We start from the raw sequence: 22,003 nt of genomic DNA on the forward strand, positions 1-22,003 counted from the left end.
TGGGGTATTCTTGGCAAAGATACTGGAGTGGTTTGCCATTTCCTTATGCAGTGGGTCACCTTTTGTCAGAACTCTCCACTATGACCTGTCTGTCTTGGGTAAGTCTACATGGCATAGCTCACAGTTTCATTGAGCTACCTATGAGAGCGCCTCTGATATGACATGGAGTGTTGGAGGATCCAGGAGGGATGGAGTCAGAAGACCTGAGTTCAAATCTTGGGTCTTTGTCACATATTAGCTTTGGGCAAATCATTTCACATCTCTAAGTCTCGTTCTTCTCATTTGTAAAGTGAGGGGTTTGACATAGATGATTTCTAAGATCCCTTCAAACTCTAAGTCAGAGGAGGGGAGCCTGTGGCCTTGAGGCCACATATGGCCCTCTAAGTCCTCAAATGTGGCCCTTTGACTGAATCCAAACTTCACAGAACAAATCCCCTTAATTATAAAAGGATTTATTCTGTAAAATTTGGACTCAGTCAAAAGGTGGCACCCAAGGGCCTAGAAGACCACATGTGGCCTCGAGGACGCAAGTTCCCCACCCTTGCTCTAAGTTGTATGAATTTACATGCCTACCATTTTTGAAGGATCTTACAAATAACTGATTCTCAGTAGCACCTATGAAAGGAAATAAGTAATAGTGGCACCATTTGCAGAGGTGGGCGAGGTAAATTGCCATGACCATTGTTTCAAATAGTAAAAATACAGTTTCCTGTCATGTGGGTAGAATCTGTTTTGGGGGCACCATCAGTTTTTAGTTTTCCTACTCTTTAGGAATAAAGGAATTCCTAAGACTTCTAGAATCCCTTTATCTTTGAGAATTTCCCAGAAGAATTATACAGTTGAGAGTTTTATTCACAGCGAAATAAGAGGACCATCATAATGTATTTACAAGTAGCACTTACGTGCTAAAATTTTGATAATAAAAATCTCTGATAAAAGTAAACAGTAGCGTCCCTTATCTACTTGACGTATTGCCATTCCACAGTGGGCCTAGTGACCCCTAGTGCAGAAGTGTGTTAACTCTTTTGAAGTTAAATACCTTCTAAGTGAAAAATTTATGAATGGCTCTTCAAAAAAGCCACAAAGTAGGCCCCTTTTTATTTGGACTAATGAGTTTGTATAAATATGGAAATAAGAAGCCCTTCCCCTCATCTTGGTATTGTGTAAAACCTAGAAAACTTTTTTCCCCACCTATTTCCATTCTTATCTTGTTTCCATGGTTAGTAAGTGGCCGAATTTGCCTTGTCTGACAAGTGAGAGAGTTGAGGTAAGAGGAGCTGTGGTTTGCTTTAAAGGCTCAGTGAGGATTTGCAGTCACATGGTCTGACCACTACAGTATGTTCATTTGCTGTTTATTATTCTGGTGCTTTACATAGCTTTGGCTTTGACTCCAATGTGAGGGATTCAATTTAGCAGATATTTACTACAAAGGAAGTTTCAAGGAGACTTGTTTTGAGGTGGGTGCAATGAAAGAATGGGTGGAAGAAATCATTGATAACTCCAAGCTTAGGAGCTGGGAGAATGCTGGTACTATTAATGAAAATGAGAGTGTTGGAAGGAGGAGAGAAAAATGAATACTTTGAAGAAGCCAGAGTTTTATTATGTGTGTAGTTACTTCTGTAACTTACAGATTGCAGTACTTCTCTTCCTGAGTTGCAAAGGCTGAAAAATTTATCATCTGGTGGTCATCTTTCTAGTATCTAGCCTTTCTAAACAAATCTGCTAGTCTTCAGATGTTTTGAAACTTTTCCAACTCAAAACACTTGGTGGAACTTGTCCTCCACTACCATAGCCTGGGGGAACCTAGAGTTACCCACCTGGCTCACTTACATGGAAAAAGAGGTCTCAAGGCACCATTTACCGTAAGAGAATTTTCTTCCCACTCCGTGTAAAAAAATCACTCCAGAACTGGAACATAGTGAATGGAACTTGGCCCCAAGACACTGAAGTAATTCCTACTTAGAGTTGTGAATCATACCTAGCCTCTTTTGTCATTTTACTTTCTTAAACATCTCTTTCCCTTGTGAAAAAAAAAAAGGGAGCAGAATTGCATTTGGATTTGTACTCAACCTCCAAGGTTGACGTGAAAGCTTGAGCTTACTATGGTTGTATGGTTATCTTTGAGGCCTTAAAGCCAAGACAGGTGACTAAGAAGACATTGTTTCAAGTCTTAGTAAATTCTCACTGGTGTTTTAAACCAACAATATGTTACTAGTCAAAAGACTCCCATTTTGTGATCTCTGCATGTCCTGAAGTATACATAAGGTAGCTATCCTGAACTTTACACAGTTTTTCACTCCAAATTTTTTTCTATATCCCTTTTTATGTTTTTAGTACTTAGGTAACATTCTTCTTTTCAGTACCAAGAGAAAAATATTAATTTGATATAATTACTGTTTAATCTAAAGATGATACAAGAGGAGAACAACGTATGACAGTGATATTTTTGTTTTTGTTTTGGTAAAATGTTCCCCCAGCCCCAGAGTTTCCCATCTTGGAGAAGCAGAACTGGTTGATCCATCTTCATTATATCCGCAAAGACTACGCAGCATGCAAGGTAAGATATATCCTGAGATAATTGATTTGAAAAATGAGAGGCAGAGAAACTCTGGTGCTGTAGATTGTTTTAAAAGGTACTTTCTCCATTCACTAGTGGATAAAGATGGAATGACAGCTGACCACTCCTGAAAGTTCCCAAATTTCAAAGACAAAGCTCTATTTAGAGAAGGCCTGCACAACCTGCAGCAGCCTGCCAAAGGGTTTCAGGTGGCCCATGAAAAATGTAGAGGAAAACGTCCTTTGTACATAGAGGAAATCCTTTGGTGGGCTGCATGTTATGCAGGCCTGATGTGGAGCTTTTTTGTGATATAAATCAGAGGAGAGGCAGAAAGACCTTCCATTTCTCAGAAGGGTTTAAGATCTCAGAATGCTACACCAAAAGCATCCGTTTCCTGTACTTTAACAAGTTACAGTTATGTAATTATTGGCCCTCAAAACAACAATGTCTCTTAAGTCATCCAGCCACTTGGGAAGACAAGCTATGGACCTTTTTCTCTCTGTCTCTAGAAGCTTTGAAGAGTGGGAGCTCTCTTCTGGGCCTTTCTGAAGAGCAGTGTTGACTGCTTGACCTTCCTCTAGCACTCAGGTGGCAGTTTTTAAAATTCAGTTTTCTCTGGTGCTGAACGTTCTTGTTATCTAGAGGATCCCAGTCTATCCTGCAGGTAGCATTCCTCCTTTCCCTCACCCACTTTTTAATGTCTTCATCACATCTTGGGTTCTTGTTCCAACCAGTCTTATACAGGGAAGGAAAGGGGAACTGGACTCCAAGGAGTACACAAAGGCAAAGCCAAAAGTTTCTTTTGAGGAACTTATTTTAATTTAAAGCTCCCATAAGCTCCAGACCTTCAGTGTTCTGAGAGGACTCTGCTAAGAGGAAAGTAGTCCAGAGCTGGGGCCTTACGAGAGCTAAAATGATGATAACTAGCCCTAATTACTTCCCCACTAAGCCTTTAAGTGGCTGTCTCACAAAGGGGGAGAGAGGGGGTTAAATGTTGCCTTAAAGAAATACTTGAACACAGTAGTCAATGACTATAGTAATCTATTATTTGATAAACCCAAAGACCCCGGCTTCTGGGACAAGAACCCACTCTTTGAAAAAAACTGCTGGGAAAACTGGAAAAGAGTATGGCAGAAACTAGGGCAGGTCAACAGCGTACACCCTATAACCAAGATAAAGTCAAAATGGGCTCATGATTTAGATATAAAGGCTGATACTATAAGCAAACTAGGAGAGCAAAGAATAGTTTACCTGTTAGATTTATGGAGAACGGAAGAATTTATGACCAAACGAGATAGAGAACATTATGAAATGCAAAACGGATAATTTTGATTACATTTAATTGAAAAGTTTTTGCACAAAGCCAATGCAGCCAAGATTAGAAGGGAAGCAGAAAGCTGGGAAATAATTTTTACAACCAGTGTCTCTGATGAAGGCCTCATTTCTAAAATATATAGAGAACTAAGTCAAATTTATAAGAATACAAGGCATTCCACAATTGATTAGTGGTCAAAGGATATGAACAGGCAGTTTTCAGAGGAAGAAATTAAAGCTATCTATAGTCATATGAAAAAAATGCCCAAAATCACTATTGAATTGAGAAATGCAAATCAAAACTAGTCTGAGATACCACATCACACCTATCAGACTGGCTAACATGACAAAACAGGAAAATGATAAATGTTGGAAAAGATGTGGGAAAATTGGAACACTACTGCATTGTTGGTGGAGTTGTGAACTGATCCAGCTGTTCTAGAGAGTAATTTAGAACTATGCCCAAATGGCAATAAAACTGTGTATACCCTTTGACCTACCAATATCACTTCTAGGGCTGTATCCCAAAGAGATCATAAAAATGGGGAAAGGACCCACATGGACCAAAATATTTATAGCAGCTCTTTCTGTGGTGGCAAAGAATTGGAAATTGAGAGGATGCCCATCAGTTGGGGAATGACTGAACAAGTTGTGGTATCTGAATGTAATGGAATACTGTTGTGCTATAAGAAATGATGAACAGGTGGACTTCAGAAAAACCGGGAAAGACTTGTATGGACTGATGCTGAGTGAAGTGAGCAGAACCAGCAGAACATTGTACACAGTAACAGCCATGTTGTGCGATGACTAACTTTGATAGTCTTAGCTATTCTCAGCAATGCAAGGATCTGCATCTGATGTCCAGTGTCCAAAAGTCTCATAATAGAAAATGCTATCCCCATCTAGAGAAGGAACTATAGAGTTGGAATGCAGATCGAAGCATACTATTTGCTCTTCTTTTTTTTTTCTCTTCTGTTTTGTTTTGTTACGTCTTTCTCCTATTAGTTCTAATTCTTCTTTATAACATGACTAATGTGAAAATACATTTAATTGGAACGCATATATAGAGCCTATATCAGATTGCTCACCATTTTGGGGAGGGAAGAGAGGAGGGAGGGGGAGAAAATTTAAAACTCAAAATCTTATGGAAGTGAATGTTGAAAACTAAAATAAATTAAAAAAAATTTTTTAATCTGTGATTTTAAAAAATAGGCATTTTTAGCATAAACAAATCCTGTACTAGCATTCAATACCAATTAGAATATTTTGATTGGTATTGGGGCCATTTCTGTTGTCTGCGTCCCATTTTTTTTGAGATGATGAAGGAAATACTGAGCAGACAAAGAAACCAGAAGAGCCCTTAGTGATCAAACATTCAACCTACTTATCAATTAGGAGAGATGGCTTCTGAATATTGGGTTAGATTTGAACTCTTTCACTTTACCAGCAATGCTACACAGCAGTAAGACCTAGCACACAGCTGCCTCTGCAGGGTTAAAGAAGAGCGTAACACAGTCAGTCAGGGCAAGAGAGAGGTGCATGGGGGGTGTGAGCAGGCGGCGTCATGTAACTGTTGAGGGCCTCCAAGAAAGAACAAGAGTAAAGGATATCATTGGCAATCGTCAGCAAAAAAGAGAGTCTCTGTCTCAAGGAGCTTCCCTTCTAATGGAGAAAGCAAGTCGAGTTAGCTAGCATTTACTAAGCACCTGCTGTGTCTCAGGCACCGTGCTAAGCCCAAAGGATACAAAGAAGGGCAAAAAATCCCATAGAGATTCTCTTCTCTCTCTATTAGGATCATAGAGTGTGAGAGTTGGCAGGGACCTGAGAAATCACTTCATCCAGTGTTTGTCTTATGGGTCAAGGGAACAGCAAAGCCACAGCTTCATACTAAATACACACTTTGGTGCTTGGGAAGCTGTGGCAGGTTAATGTGGCTTCCTGCACTAACAGTGAAGAGAGAAGTAGAACAGTGAAAAGGAAGCTCTGGAGGGGGATTCATGGAGACTTGAGTTCAGATTCTGCTTCGGTTACCTCACTAGTTGTGTGGTCCTGGGCAAGTCACTTCCTGTCCTGAGCCTGAGGTTCCATATCTGGAAAATAGGCTTGTTGTGAGGCTCCACTGAGATAATGTTTATAAGCGCTTTGCAAACCTGTAAATATAAGTACATAAATGCAAGTTGCTCATTTTTTTTTACCAAAATATATTTTGATAGCTATAGTCAGATAATGGTGGCTCCTCATATTATGATTTTTAATTCATATCTTTAAAAAATTAAATTTTTAGAAAATTTCAGTTGATATTCCAATGCATCTGAATAACTGTGGAAATATTTAATTTTTTAAAAAAGCATTAAAAAAACCTGCAGTGTACAGAACTCATTTTTAGTGTGGAGAAATGGAAAGAAAACTGGGCCTGGAATCAAGAGAGGCCTGTTTTGAATCCTGGCTTTGAAACTAATGTGCCTTTAGAAATGGCATTTTGACACTAGGAACCTTAGTTTTATTATCTGTTAAATGGGGATATTTATACTCCCGACATCTCAGAATTGCTGGGAAAGAAAGTGCTTTGTAAACCTTAAAAGGCTACGTAAATGACTGAATGGAAATCATTGTTTTCTTTCAAACTAAGCAGAAGTCCTAAGAGATTGCTGAAGTTGATTTGCTTCTCTGAATTAACTACTTTATAATAGATAATTTAGTGTTTTAATATTCTCATATAAATTATTAACTTCAGTGTTCCATTCTGTAAACACCTGACAAACTACATATCGTGGTTTTTTCTTCTTTTAGGCTCTTATCAAAGAACAGCTTCAGGAGACTCAAGGGTTATGTGAATACGCCATCTATGTCCAAGGTGAAAAAAAGTTCTTTTCCCTCTTTTGTGGGAGAGGATATAGATTCAGATTCCAGGTTTGAAAACAAACTTCTAACAAAATACTTACTTGACCCTAATTCTTTCCTTTTCATACCTCCCTCTTCAAAAATCTGGAAAGGCTGCCATGTTGTGTTGTTTGGAAGCTAATGCCAGGGTGGAAAAAAAAAGAGGTGTTCTCCTCTGTCCTGGGTCAGCCCTCTTTAGCTGTTTTCTATCCAAGTCAGTGCTGCGGGCCTTGGGACTCGTGTAATGATTCAGCAGTGGGAGAAGGAGCAGGAGCTTGGGAGACGAGGCAGGATGGAGGGCAAGAGTGGAGCTGTGGGATGCTGGGATAAAGTTTTCCTGAAGGAAAATTGATCAGAAGCTTTATCAGGACCACTGAATTGACTTAATACAAGAGAACCACATTTAGGAACTTCTCTTATTTCTGTGCATAAATGACTATTTTTTTATTCAGGGTCTACCAAGTAGGTAGTCTTGATAGGACTGATGTGATCCCATCTGTTATTATCAGCATGTTATATTAAGGTATGTTGGGGCAGATTTGGCAAAAGCACCACAGTGTTGCCAACTTTAAAAACTCTGTACTTTCCAAGCCAGTAATTCAATTCATTTCAATTCACTGAGCATTTATTAAGCACCTACTGTATGTCAGGCACTGAGCTAGGTGTGGGGGATACAAGGGCAAAATCAAAACAGCCCCTGCCTGAATCGTGGAGATTCTGGAGAGAAGCAACATGTATCCTAATAAATACATATGAAATACGGACAAAGTCCAATTGTTGATGACCAGGGATAGTCCTCATAATGGGAGCATCCTAAAAGGTCATGCGTAAGTGATGGCCCTTGAAGGGAGCTGGGATTCCAAGCAGCAGAGAGGAAAGCTATTAGTGTAGAAAGAGGAATAAAGCCTCCATTGGAGGCAGGGGCAAGACTGGAAATGGTGTGCAGGAACTAGCAGGCAGGCCCTAGAGATGAGTGTAGAGGAGGGAGTGTGAAATCGATTTAGAAAGACTGGCTGGAGCCGGTTCATGAAGAGCCCAAAGTGCCAAATGGTGGAACTCATCTCTTCTCCTAGAGGCATTTAGGGACTCCCTGAAGTTGCTTCTGAAAGTTTTAGCCTAAGAAAAGTTCTCAGACTTCTGCTTCTGGGAGCCAAGACGGCAGAGTAAAAAGGTAGTCACTCTCACTCTCCCCTATCAACTTCTGAAAACCCAGAAAATATCACCCCAGAAAAAAGCAGCAGCCCAACAAATGGGTCTCTCAGTGCCTCAACAAAAATAAGCGAAGCAGCACTACAAGGGACCCCAGGCAGATAAACATCCTGCAGCACACATCTAAAAGGAGCTGAAGAAAGCTAAAGGAAAGGAAAAGCAGGCAATCTAGAATTTCCTGAAAGTTCCAGCCTTGCTGATTCCAGCCCAACACGAGGTAAGCTGCCAGAACTCTACAGCCTACGATTGCCAACATAAGAGGCCCCAGCACACAAAGCCAGTGACCAAGACCTAAGCTCCCAACACAACAAGCTTGGGTCAGTGCCCTCTGTTCCCCAGCAGGAGAGCTCAATCTCTTTAAAGGCCAGGGAGTAAAGAAATCATGAGTAAAAAGAAACGTACCATAGATTCATATTATGAGAAGAGTGAAGATCAAGACAGAAATTCTGAAGAGGACAGCATTGTCAACAAACCCACATCTGCAGCATCAAAAGGGAATATGAACTGGTCTGAAGCCCAAAAAGCCTCTTAGAAGAGCTCAAGAAGGATTTTAAAAGTCTAATGAGAGAGGTAGAAGAGTCCTTAAAAAATACAATTGGCCAATTGGAAAAAAAGTACACTGAAGAAAACAAATCCCTTAAAAATACAGTTGGCCAATTGAAGAAGGAAGTACAAAAACTAACAGAAGAAAACAATCTGTTAAAAACTAGAATTGGACAAATGGAAACTAATGATTCTATGAGAGAGCAAGAATCAGTCAAACAGAGACAAAAAAATGAAAAAATGGATGAAAACATAAAATACCTCATTAGTAAAACAGCTGACCTGGAAAATCGATCCAGGAGAGACGATTTAAAACTTATTGGACTACCTGAAAATCATGATGAAAAAAAAATCCTGGATAGTATCTTTCAGGAAATCATAAAGGAAAACTGCCCTGAAGTCCTAGAACCAGAAAGTAAAATAACCATAGAAAGAATATACTGCTCACCACCTGAAAGAGATCCCAAATTGACAATGCCAAGGAATATAATAGCAAAATTCCAAAATTACCAGATGAAAGAGAAGGTGCTGCAAGCAGCCAGAAAGAAACAATTTAAATATCATGGAACCACAGTCAGAATTACACAGGACCTTGCAGCTTCTACATTAAAAGACCACAGGGCATGGAACATGATATTCCATAAGGCACAGGAGGTTGGATTACAGCCAAGGATCAACTACCCTGCAAAAATGAGCATGATTCTTCAAGGAAGGAGATGGATATTCAATGAAATAGGGGACTTCCAAACCTTCCTCATAAAAAGACCAGAGCTCAACAAAAAATTTGATCTTCAAGTACAAGATTCAAGAAAGACATAAAAAGGTAAATGGGACAGAAAGATACAAAATGTTGTTAATAAGGGCAGACTGTTTACATCCCTACAAGGGAAGATGACACTTGCAACTCTTGAGAACTGTATTGTTATTACACCATGTTAAAGGAGTCTACATAAAGGGGGTGGATATTAGTTAACTTTGATATAATGATAAAAAAAATCTAATCAAGTGGGTTAAATAGATCCAAGTAAGTGGATAAGTCTGATCTTAGAAAATATACTGAGAAAGGAGGAGTCAGACAAGGGTAAATTACATTACAGGAAAAGACAGAAAATCCTATTACAGGAGAGGGAAAGAAGGGGGGGGTGAGCATTGTTTGAACCTTGCTCTCATCAGATTTGGCTCAAGAAAGGGAATAACATAATCAGTTAGGTATAGAAATCTAACTTGCCCTATGGGCAGTAGGAGGGAAAAGTGGAAAGAAAAGGGAGGGGGGATAGAAGGGAGGGAAGAAGCAGTGGGAGTAAAGGGGAAGAGGGGGGAGGGGGATAATAAAAGAGATGAGAGACTGAAGGAGGCGGTGGTCAAAAGCAAAGTACTGGTGAGGGGGGGAAGGAAGAGAGGAGAAAGAAAAGCATAAACGGGGAAAAAAGATTGGAGAAAAAGACACAGAGTAGTCATAACTGTGAATCACTACCTTTTTTTTTCTCTTCTGTTGAGTTTTGTTTCCTCTTTCTGATGGTTCCTCCTGTTGGTTTTAATTTTTACTTACAACTTCACTAATATGAAAATATGTTTAATAGGAATGTAAATGTATAGCCTGTATCACATTGTGCATCGTCTTGGGGAGGGTGGTGGGGAGGAAGGGGGAGAAAAATTTAAAACTCAAAAGCATATGGAAGTGATTGTTGATAAATCAAAATAAATTGATAAATCAAAATAAAGAAAAAAAAGAAAAGTTCTTGGTTTTGGACGGACAGAAGAGTCTGAACAATCACTCAACTCCTTTTTATTAGAATCAGAGAGCAGCCTGGGGCCAACATGTGGCAAGGATCTAGAGCAGGGATCCTTAACCTGGGGTCTACAAACTTGCTTTTTTAAGCTGTTTTGATAACTGCATTTCAATATAATTGTCTTGCTTCGTAGCCTCATATATTTTATTTTGTGGGTTTGAAAACATTTTGAGAAGAGGTCTCTAGGCTTCAACATACTGCCAAAGGGGTCCATGTCCTATTCTGGAGATTCCTTCCTTTTTTTTTTTTTTTTGTTAGGCAGTGGAGTTAAGTGACTTGACCAGGGTCACTCAGCTAGTAAGTGTTATGTGTCTGAGGCCAGATTTGAACTCAGGTCCTTCTGAATCCAGGGTCATTGCTCTTTCCACTGTGCCACCTAGCTTCCCCATGGAGATTCCTTCTTGAAATGATCAGGTGACAGCAGGCAAAGGAGTCCTCCCCCCAGAGGAAGAGTGATGCTGTTGGAACATCCGGTGGGCACTCCACGCTTACTTGGACGGTGCTAGTCATTTTGCAAGGAAATGCTAAGGGAAGATAGCTACGGGTTGTAAGGTTGTGGATAACCTCAATGTAATTTATTTCAGGGGCATTTTGACATCCAGATCCCTTCTTTAGTTAGATCTTCACTGATGCAGTGCTTCTGGGAAAATATATTAATAGGGTTTATGTTAAATTCTTTCCTAACAGGCTTTGCTTCTGATAGCCAGTCTCCTCTGTCCAGGGCATGGTTTTACTTGCTTTTTGTTTGTTTCCCCATAGCTTTAATATATCGCCTTGAAGGGAATATCCAGGAGTCTCTAGAACTCTTTCAGTCTTGTGCTGTTCTCAATCCTCAGAATGCCGACAACCTCAAGCAGGTGGCCAGGTCCTTGTAAGTATCCACTGGCATTGGAATTGTGGAGTTTAGAGTAGCCTTTCAAATGCTGCAGTCTTCTTGGTACCATCGTCTACAGTGGCAGCCTGCCAGCAGGTACTTAAGAGAATGTAGATTTATAACATAAAGTATGCTTCCTTTTTACAGTGAGAATTATTTCTAGAATGTGTGAGAGAAACATGGTAGGTAATGAACTGAATGTTTAATTTTAAAGAACTGTTTATTTGCAGTTCAGATTGATAGGAACTGATTTAATCATGTACATAGCCCTCATGCCTCTGCTGTGGGATTCTATGGCTGATTGACAGCTAGGGAGCTTTCCTTGGTTAGGTTCCTGACTCTTATTTCTGGATAATGGAAAGGAATCTCTCATCCTTTACACCTAGATTTTTGTATATCCAAAGTTCTTTAAGCAGTTCATTTCTGTTTCCTTTTTTTCTGTCTTCTTAAACTCCAAGAAATCACATAGGTTTGCGTCTGGGGAGATAGAGTTTGACTGTTGGATAATGTTAACATGTCTTAGCATTGAGGTAGGAAGGCAGTGTAGTTAATTTTTTGGTAGATATTTGTACTGAATTTTGTACATGGAGTGTTAGTTAAACAGAATTCGGAAGTCGAAACATTGTTTCTCCAAAGGAAAATAATAGAAGCATAATAACAGCTTACATTTATATACTTAATATAGCCTTATATACCTTTTTATACTTAACAACTACTGGGATTGTTAACAACAGTGGGGATGGAATGTCGGGGTCCATATCACTGATTCTTAACTGGTTTCTTTTTTTTCTTTTTTTTTTTTTAGAGAGGCAGTTGGGGTTAAGTGACTTGCCCAGAGTCTCACAGCTAGAAAGTACTATGTGTCTGAGGTTAGATTTGAACTCAGGTCCTCCTGACTCCAGGGCCAGTGCTCTATCCACTGTGCCATCTAGCTGCCCCCATTCTTAACTGGTTTCATAGAACACTAGTGGTCTGACACACATCTCTGAATGTTTCTTAAAAGAAAATATTGTTCTACTGCACTACAGATGGGTGCTCCAGACCTTGTCTCAGCATTGCATCAGAAGCTGGAGTTCCACAGTAGGGAGAACAGCCGTACAGAGGTTCCATAGCTCCTTACATGTGGGTCTAGGTGTCTGTGTGTGAGCTCTTTCTTTTTTGTGGCTGTTTTTATCGCTTTAATTTCATGTCTCAGCCTCAGTGTAACTCATTCTTCTTCCTGGATTCCATGGAAAGAACATTGGACTTAAGGGGAGTGGGCAAATCCCTTAACCTCTCAGCTGTTCAGTTTTTTTAATCTATAAAATAGGAATGATGACGCTGGATAAATTGTAGTGAGGATCAAATGAAATAATGTATGTAGGCTTTGTAACTGTGAGTTCCCACATAAATGTCATCTGTTATTATTTTTTGGAAAGTCAGAGCTTTGGCATCTGACAAGTCCGCCTGGCTCTCAACATTCAGTTCCTAGATGGGGAAGGAAGAAAACTCTAGATAAAACCTGGAAATGGTCATTCTGCTCTTCATCCTGCTGGTCAAACAAGCAAAACAATTTACTTTGAAGAAGCTTCCTAAGACCATATAAGTAAAGGATGTGCCTGAAATGTTAGGCTTGTGGGTTAATTGGGTAAGAAGAGTGATTTTCATAATTATGCAAATTCCATTTCTTCTGCAGATTTCTTTTGGGGAAACATAAAGCTGCTGTCGAGGTGTATAATGAGGCAGCTAAACTTAACCAGAAAGATTGGGTAAGCAGAAAACTTTCACTTCTTTTCAATTAGGAATTATGCATATGTTATCATTTATCAAGTTAATATATCCTGTTGTAATTTATATTGTATTAATTGTATGTTAATGCTCGTCTTGGTCTTATATGGGGCATAGTGAGCTGCTGTTGACAAAGAATCTGATACCAAAGCTTGAGCCATATACATCCAATGTGCATTGATTAATTACCATGTATTTCTTTTGAATATATCTTCTATACATAAGCATATGTAAGTATATGTGTATACACACATACATATACATACACACATACACATAAGATAGGTGTTCACATATACTATGCACATACATGCAGATATACACACATACACTGATATGAAACACATGCACGTAACACACATACATGTGTGTAAACATGCACATGCACATGAGATCAGACAGCTCATCTGAATGTCTTTTCCTATCAGTAAGCATTTATTAAGTACTTACTGTGTGCCAGGCACTGTGCTAAGCACACACAAAAAAGCAAAAGCCTGTCCCTGCTCCAGTAGGGGAGATGACTCGCACACAGCCATGTACCAGCAAGATAAGGGGGATTGAGAAGGGCTGGGACTTAAAGGAAGCCAGGGAAGCCAGAAGGTGGAGTTAAGGGAATGGGGGAAGGCCAGAGAGAATGCCGGTAGTTTGGAGATGGGGGTTTTGTTCAGGAAAGAGCCAGGAGGCCAGTGTCACTGGATGACAGAGTACTTGCAGGGAGGGTGAGTAAAGTGTAAGAAGACTAGAAAGGTAGAGGAGAGTAGGGGCATGGCATACTGAGCTTCGAGTGCCAAGTAGAGGATTTTATATTTCATGCTGGTTGTGATAGAGAAATAGCAACTGCAGCATTACTTAACAAAAGACAGACACAGACAGTTAAGCACGTGGGGTTGTTGTATGTGCTTGTCTATCACCACAATTTTTTTCTTCTCTGAACCCCCTGATCTTGGTATGTCAGGGTTCTGCAGAACACAGTTTTAGAAATGCTTCACTATAGGTGGATTTCTGAATTACGTACATTAAATTATTTTTAAAAATAAATTTTATTGACATCTTTTGTTTTCATGTCAACTACAGACATTTCCCACTGTATCTCCCTTCATCCTTTCTTCCCAGAAATCCATCTTATATAATAAAGAATTACAAAAGCGAAAAGATAGAAAGTTCAATGCAACTAACCAAGACATCACAAAGGTCTGAGATTGTATGTAGTGTTCCACACTCACAGACTTTTCCCAAACAGATTTCCTTGTTAGTCATGTTGTGAAAGAAAACATAGACTTCACCCTCCAAAAAAAATAAACAAGAAAAATAAAGGAAGTTTTAAAAAATTATGCTTTGATTTGCATTCAGACTCCATCAGTTCTTTCTCTGAAACTAGGTAGCATTTTTCATCATAAGTCCTTTGGAATTGTCTTAGATCATTGTATTGATCAGAGCTGAGTCATTCACAGTTGATCATTGTACAATATTGCTGTAACTACATACAATGTTCTCCTGGTTCTGCTCACTTCACTTTGCATCAGTTTAGATCAACTCTTCCCAGGTTTTTCTAAAACCACCCCTCTCAACATTTCTTATACCACAAGAGTACTCCATCACAATCATATATTACAACTTGTTCAGCCATTCTCCAATTGATGGGCGTCCCCTCAGTGTCCAGTTCTTTGCCACCACAAAAAGAGCTGCTATAAATATTTCTGTACGTGTGGATCCTTTTCCTTTTTTTTTTTAATCTCTTTGGGATACAGACCTAGTAGTGGTATTGTTGCATCAAAGGGTATACTGGTTTTATAACCTTTTGGGCATAGTTCCAAATTGTCCTACAGAATGCTTGGACCAGTTCACAACTCCACCAACAGTGCATTAGTGTCTTAGTTTTCCCCACATCTTCTCCGACATTATCATTTTCCTTTTCTGTCATATTAGCCGATCTGAGAGGTATGGGGTGGTACCTCAGAATTGTTTTAATTTTCATTTCTCTAATCAATAGTGATTTACAGCAGTTTTCATATGACTGTAGATAGCTTTGATTATTTCATCTGAAAACTGCCTGTTCATATCCTTTGAGCATTTATCAGTTGAGGAATGACTCTTATTTTTATATGTTTGATTCAGTTCTCTATATATTTGAGAAATGAGGCCTTTCAGAGAAACTGGCTGTAAATTTTTTTAACAGACATAATTACTATGTATTTCCCTCCATTCTCTTTCCCCCTTATCTATCCTACACACTCTCTCCTTTCACCCCCTCCATCCTCAAAATTGTTTTGCTTCTGACTACCACCTCCCCCAATCCACCCTCCTTTGTATCAGCCTCCTTACTTCTCTTATCTCCTTTCTGAATTCTGATAAGAGTAAGATTCAGTGCTCTGCTTTAACTCTTCCCCTCCATGTAAAGCTTTTTCATGCCATTCTACCTCTCCTTTTCCCCTTCTCTCAGTGCATTCCTTTCTTACCCCATATAATATCCCATCAGATTCAGCTCAGACCTATGTCTTATATGTATATTACTTCTAACTGCCCTAAAAATGAGAAAGTTCTTAGGAGTTGCAAGTATCATCTTCTCATGTAGTAATGTAAACAATTTAACCTTATTGAATCTGTTATAATTTCTCTTTTCTGTTTACGTTTTCATGTTTCCCTTGAGTCTTGTATTTGAAAGTTACATTTTCTTTTCAGCTCTGGGCTTTTTATCAGAATGCTTGAAGTCCTCTAGTTCATTAAATGTCCATTTTCTACACCAAAGTTTTATACTCAGTTTTGCTGGGTAGGTGATTCTTGGTTGTAATTCTAGCTTTTTTGCCCTCCAGCATATCGTATTCCAAGCCCTCTGATCCTTTAATGTAGAAGCTGCTAAATTTTGTGTTATCCTGACTGTAGCTCCACAATTTTTGAATTGTTTCTTTCTGGCTGCTTGCAATATTTCATCCTTGCCCTGGGAGCTCTAGAATTTGGCTATAATATTCCTAGGAGTTTTCATCTTGGGATTTCTTTCAGGAGGTGATTGGTGGATTCTTTCCATTTCTATTTTACCTTCTAGTTCTAGTATATAAGGGCAGTTTTCCTTGGAAAAAAAACCGGGATGTCCAGGCTCTTTTTTTTGGGCAGGGCTTTCAGGAAGTCCAATAACTCTTAAATTATCTCTCCTGCATCTGTTTTCCAGGTCAGTTGTTTTTCCATTGAAATATTTGATACTTTCTCCTATTTTTTCATTCTTTTGATTTTGTTTGATTGATTCTTGATGTCTCATGGGGTCATTAGCTTGTACTTGCCCAGTTCTGATTTTTAAGAGATTTTTTTCTTCACTGAGCTTTTATACCACCGTTTCCATTTGGCCAGTTCTCCTTTTTGAGGAGTTATTTTCTTCAGTGGATTTCTTCTTCCTCTCTTATTTGGTTTTTAAAAATCCTTTTTAAACTCTTCCAGGAATTCTTTTTGGCCCCGAGACCAATTCATATTTTTCTTTGAGATTTTGGATGTAGCAGTTTTGACTTTGTTGTCTTCTTCTGAATTTGTGTTTTGTTCTTCCCTCTCATCATAGTAACTTTCTGTCAGGTTCTTTTTCTGTTGTTTTCTCATTTTCCAGCCTATTTCTTGACTTACAACTTTATGTTAAAGTTGGGATCTGCTTGGAGGGTGGAGGGGGCATTGTCCTAAGCTTCAGGTTTTTTATGTAGCTGTTTTTATGGCTAATTCTAGAGGGTTTGCAAGTTTTCGTTTCTTCCAAGGTAGTATGATCTGAGGAGAGGCGTGTTACTACTTTTCTGGCCTATGTCCTGGTCTGTGAGCGATCACAAGCACTCTTTTCCACCCTGGAACTATGACCAGGGTCCCTGCTACCCTGTGTGGCAAGCTCTGGTGTGCTAGTCCTCCTACTTACCCTCGGACTGTGACCCAGGACTGTGACCCAGATCTAAGTATGGGTAATGCAACAGAGTCCTGCACCCTGTGCCAGTAAAGGAACCTCTGTAATCCCCTTCTACCCAGTTATCCAACTTCCTTACCATCTGTGGGCTAAGAGTTCTGGAAGCTTCCAGTGCCATAGATGATTCAGTCACCCCCAAGGCCTGCTGCTGGTTTGCTGGGATGGAGCCTGAGCTGGACTGAACTCCACTTACATCCAGGTGTGACAGTCCTTTCCTGCCAACTTTCTCAGTTGTCTTGGGGTAGAAAATTTTTTCTTTTGTGGATTCTGCCACTCCAGAGTTCACTTTGAGGCATTATTTAAAGTTGTTTGGTGGGGAATTTGAGAAAGTTGAGGTGAGTCCCTGACTTTTCTCAGCCATCTTGGTTCTGCCCCCTGGAGCTGTAAATAAATAGAACTGTGTAGTGAAGCAATTTAGAATTATACAAATAAAGAAACTGAAATATCCATACCCTTTGACTTATTAAACTTACACCCCAAGGAGGCCATTGTAAGAAGAAAATACCCATGTATACCAAAAGTATTTATAGCAGCACTTTTTGTGATAGCAAAGAATTAGAAACAAAATAGATGCCTAAAGTTTGCGTAATTGCTAAACAAACTGTGGTATATAAATGTAATGGAATGTTCCTGAGTGGTAAAAATGGCAAATGTGATGAATACAGAGAAGGAAGGAAAGATCTACATGAACGGATACAGCATGAATTAAGTGGAAGAACAAAATGTACAATGACTGCAGCCACGTAAATGGAAAGAACCACCAAAAACTCCACAAAAGTGAATATTGTAAAATGATAAAAAACATGTCTTGAAAGAAGAGATATGAGAAGACATTCCCACCTCATGCCTTTGCAGAGGTGGGAAGCCCATCAGGATTGTATACTGCATGTATTTTCTGACTTTTGTTCTCTGTATTGATCAGTGATCCTGATTTTTCTTCTTTTTCTTTTTGTGTCTGTAAAAATATTATTTGTTATATGTGATGGTTCTCTGTGAGGGTGAGATGAAGGGATAGTGGGAGAAACTGTGGTGATGTAAAAAAATATATTTACAGTTTATTTTAAAATGGTAAAAAAAAAAACCCTATTGTATATTTTTGGTACATATATGGGGCCTTTTTTTGTCATTGGCCTCTTTGGAGTATATACTTAGTGGAATCTCTGGATCAGAAAGTATGTATGTTTTAGTCTCCCTCTTGATAATCCCAAATTACTTTTCCAAATGATTGGACCAGTTCACAGCTCCACCAGCAGTGCCTTAGTGTGCCCATCTTTCCGCACCATTGACTCTCTCCATTTTTTATCATCTTTGGCAGTTTCATGGCTGTGGAGTAAAAGCTCACATTTGTTTTGATTTGTATTTGATTATTAGTAGGCATTTGGAGCCTTCTTTCAAGCTAAATCATTTTCAATGAATTTAAAAAGTTACCATTTAAAGAAATACTTTAATGAAGTCTTTTACAATACAAATAATTACTTATTTTATTTTTTGTATATCTGCCTTATTTTTTTTTTTGGTTGGGCTTGCCTGAAATGAATCCTTTATCTGGATAAATGATTCTCCATCACCTGGTCCAGAATACTTGCTTCCCTCCACTATTGAATACTTTGCTTTTCCTTCCTTTCAACTTTTGAGGGAACTGTTCGTTCTTTGTGGGTTTTTAAAAATTTTTTTTGGTACATTTTGTTTTGACGTTAACAGATAACTTTCTGAGGAACATTCTCCGAAAAGCAGCTTATTAACAGAAAAAGATATGTCATTTAACTTTGACAATTTGTTACAATGTTGGTTATTGTATTTTAGCAGAGTTTTGTTTTCTTGTTAATCACACTTCCTCATACCAGATTGGCTAAAATGATTGAAGAGGAAAGTGACAGATGTTGGAGGGGTTATGGAAAAATTGGGACGCTAATTCACTATTGGTGGAATTGTGAACTGATCCAATCATTTTGAAGGTCAATCTGGAATCGTGCCCAAAGTTATTAAATTGCCTTTACCCTTTGACCCAGCAATACCGCTACTAGGTCTGTTTCCAAAGATAATTAGGGAAAAAGGAAAAGAACATATATGTTTTAAAGTGTTTATAGCAGCTCTTTTTGTGTGGCAAAGAACTGGAAATTGTGGGGATTTATGTCAGTTAGAGAATGGCTGAACAAGTTGTGGAATATGATCATGATGGAATACTTCTGTGCTGTAAGAAATGATGAGCTGGTTGATTTTAGAAAAACATGGATTGAAATAATGAAGAGCAAAATGAACAGAACCAAGAGAACATTTTATATAGTAATAATAATGTTGTTTTAAGAACAGCTTTGAGTGAATAAATCATTTTGACTATTATAAATAGCACAAATTAACTACAAACAACCTATGAAGGAAGATGCTGTCTGCTTCTAGAGAAAGAACTGATAAATAGCAGTATGTATAGAATGGCTTTACACACACACACACACACACACACACACACACACACACGTACGTCTAATGGTAGCCATCTCTGGGGGGGGAGAAAAAAAGGGGGAAAAAGTTATATATATATATAAATATAAATATATATATATATATATGTACATAATATATATTTATATATTTATGTAGTATATATATTATGTATTTTAAAAGAATAGTAAATAGTACATAATAGATTTGCATTTCATGTGCAATCATCTTTTTTCTGTTCTGTTATGGAAATGCTTGCTTTATTTCTTAAGTTCAGAATAAAATAAATAAAATTTTAAAAATAGAGGTAAGGGAGTAGGTAGTTGATGAGTTTAGCCCTACTCATGTGGAACCTGTGAGCCTTTTCCCTTTGGAGAGTTGTTATGGGGCTAAGGAAACAAGTTAAGAAGGAATAGCTTTTCCATTTCCCGGATATGTCCATTGCCACATCGAAGTAAGAACTTACAAATGTATCTTATTCATTTGCTCAGCAGACATAGATTGGGTAGGTAGTAGTTTCCCTCTTGGAGCTAATAGAGCCTTGCCTCCCGGTAGGACTTGGGTGGTTAGAATTCCTTCTGTCTCCTTGGGCATCTCTCTTTCACAGCTGTGGGCAGCCTGCAGAACATGGTAATCCTGCTCTCTCTGAGACTGTCTCCCATTGCCCCAGTGACTGAGAATGCCAGATGATTTAGCAATAATAGCTAATACTTGTGGAAAGCGCTAAATGGGTCCATGTTTTATATTTTCTATTTATAAAAAATCTTGTGCAAATGGTATTAATGTCTTTTGTACAGAAAATGAACATGAGGGTCTGCAAATAAAGTTACTGACCCGGGTCACATAGCTAGGAAGTTTCTGATTTAAAATATGAACCCAGGTCTTATGACTCTGGGGCCAACTCTTTCCATTATGTCACAGTATTCCAGTAGAAATCATTTTAAATCACGTGGTGTTAGTCTGTGTCAAAGCACACTACACTTTTCTTCTTTCCTCTTTGGGCTACATACGTTACTTTATTCTGGTATGAATGAGAAACATTATCTGTATTTCTTTTACTAGTAATTCTGAAATAAAGTCTTTTATTTTAGTAACTAAAATCTTTTTACATAGTAATTATCAATGCTGTCTCTAAAACAGGGATTCTTCACCTTTTTTTGTGTCCTGGACCTCTTTGGCAGTCCACTAAAACTATCCATCCTTTCTCAGAATAATGCATTAAAACGCATAAAAAAATACACACACACACACACACACACACAAGATTGCAAAGGAAATCAGTTTTATTAAATTCAGTTAACAATACATTAACAAAAGAAGTTCATGGAGCCCAGGTCCTAACAGGAGAAGCTGGGTCATCCCAGGAATGGTTCCTCCATGACAGTGATTAGGGTAATGATCAGATTAAAAGCAAGAAGTGTCTCTTGAGTTCACCTTTGACCAGACTGAGAAGAGAGTCTCTGGAAGAAATGGTTCAAAAGGAATGGTTGATTTCAGGAAAATGACGCTCCAGGTGTGCTAGAAGTTGTTACTGCTGTTCTGTTTCAGGAATCTAAAGCTGTTACTAAACTTTGTACTTTTGTTCAGTCTTAGTTATGGATGATTTTTCTTTGTTCTTGAACCCTATAACCTGCATGTGTTCAGTTGGCTTGGGCAGAAAGATTTTCAAAAGCCAGATGGATCTCTTTGTCTTTAGAGTTTTCTCTAAGCAGAGATGCTTAGAATAATAAATCTGCTTGACGAGTTTGTGTCTAAGATACTAGAGTCCTGAGTATTTCTTCCAAATGCTGGGTGCAGTTTTTAAAGCTGAAGATCAGGTGCATTTCTTCCCTTCAATGATGTCAGCCTCTTATTTGATTTTTTTTTGGGGGGGTCAGGTTTACAATTTAGAACACAGGTGCTTGTCATCTCCAAACCAGAGGGCTGCCTTTACTCAGATTCCTGCTGGGATTGTGCTCTTCTTCCTCGATTCTGCCAATTAATCTTCATTTCAAGGCCCCGTTTTAGTTCAGTGCTCAGTAGGAGCTCTCTCAGCCTCTGCTTTCTTAGGGAGAAAATCACCTGGTCACTTTGCTTTTGTCACTTCGAGAGTCTGTACTCTTTGTTTCTCACCAAGGACCCCGATTTACAGCATTTAATCGTCTGTTAGACATCAGTGAACACATTTAAAATCCTTGATTGAAAAGCAGCTGCAGTTTGTGTTTGCGGACTGAGACTTGACTGAGCAAAGACTCTCTGCACAGCATACTGCTTTCTTCTGCCCGTTTGCCAGCTGTGAAGTCTTAGCTGATGCTGTTGTTCTTCTCTTGTGCACAGGAGATCTGCCACAACTTAGGAGTCTGCTACATGTACCTGAAGCATTTCAACAAGGTAATTGGCACAAACAGGTTTTCCTGTGGGCAGGGGATTTCACTGACGATGATTCGCCATACTTTAGTCTCATTGTATTGTTGTTGTTTTCATTCATGTGACTTGGGGAAATAGGTCATCCAATTGCTAGGACTTAAAATGTTTAGGTCTTATTGCTTAGAAATAGCATAGTGAATATTAGTTTTATAAGTTTCTCCCACATTTCTGCCTTTTGCTTTTGTAATTACCCTGTGGTTTTAGGTATTTTTTTTAAAGAAAAGCTTGGGGGCTCCTGGGAGGCAGTAGTAACCTGAAATGTGACCTTCCTCATTCTGCTGTCCCTTCCCTGCTCCTCA

The 22,003-nt window shown here is 38.8% G+C and overlaps 1 protein-coding gene across 4 annotated transcripts in view; it reads left to right on the forward strand.

Annotated features, from left to right (window-relative positions):
- BBS4 (Bardet-Biedl syndrome 4) overlaps window positions 1-22,003 on the forward strand; it is a 73,261-nt gene that overhangs the window by 35,707 nt on the left and 15,551 nt on the right. For 3 of the 4 annotated variants that reach the window (XM_020994447.2, XM_020994448.2, XM_020994449.2), the window contains 5 exons: window positions 2,478-2,557; window positions 6,662-6,725; window positions 11,053-11,164; window positions 12,843-12,915; window positions 21,615-21,668. In XM_020994447.2, coding sequence (XP_020850106.1) covers window positions 2,478-2,557; window positions 6,662-6,725; window positions 11,053-11,164; window positions 12,843-12,915; window positions 21,615-21,668 — 383 coding nt within the window. The remainder of the gene's footprint in view (window positions 1-2,477; window positions 2,558-6,661; window positions 6,726-11,052; window positions 11,165-12,842; window positions 12,916-21,614; window positions 21,669-22,003) is intronic. The other variant, XM_020994451.2, reaches the window with a different exon arrangement.

The sequence above is a fragment of the Phascolarctos cinereus genome, unplaced genomic scaffold (genome assembly GCF_003287225.1).
Source record: "Phascolarctos cinereus isolate Bilbo 61053 unplaced genomic scaffold, phaCin_HiC Scaffold_3;HRSCAF=262, whole genome shotgun sequence".
In the NCBI taxonomy this organism is placed as follows: Eukaryota; Metazoa; Chordata; class Mammalia; order Diprotodontia; family Phascolarctidae; genus Phascolarctos; species Phascolarctos cinereus.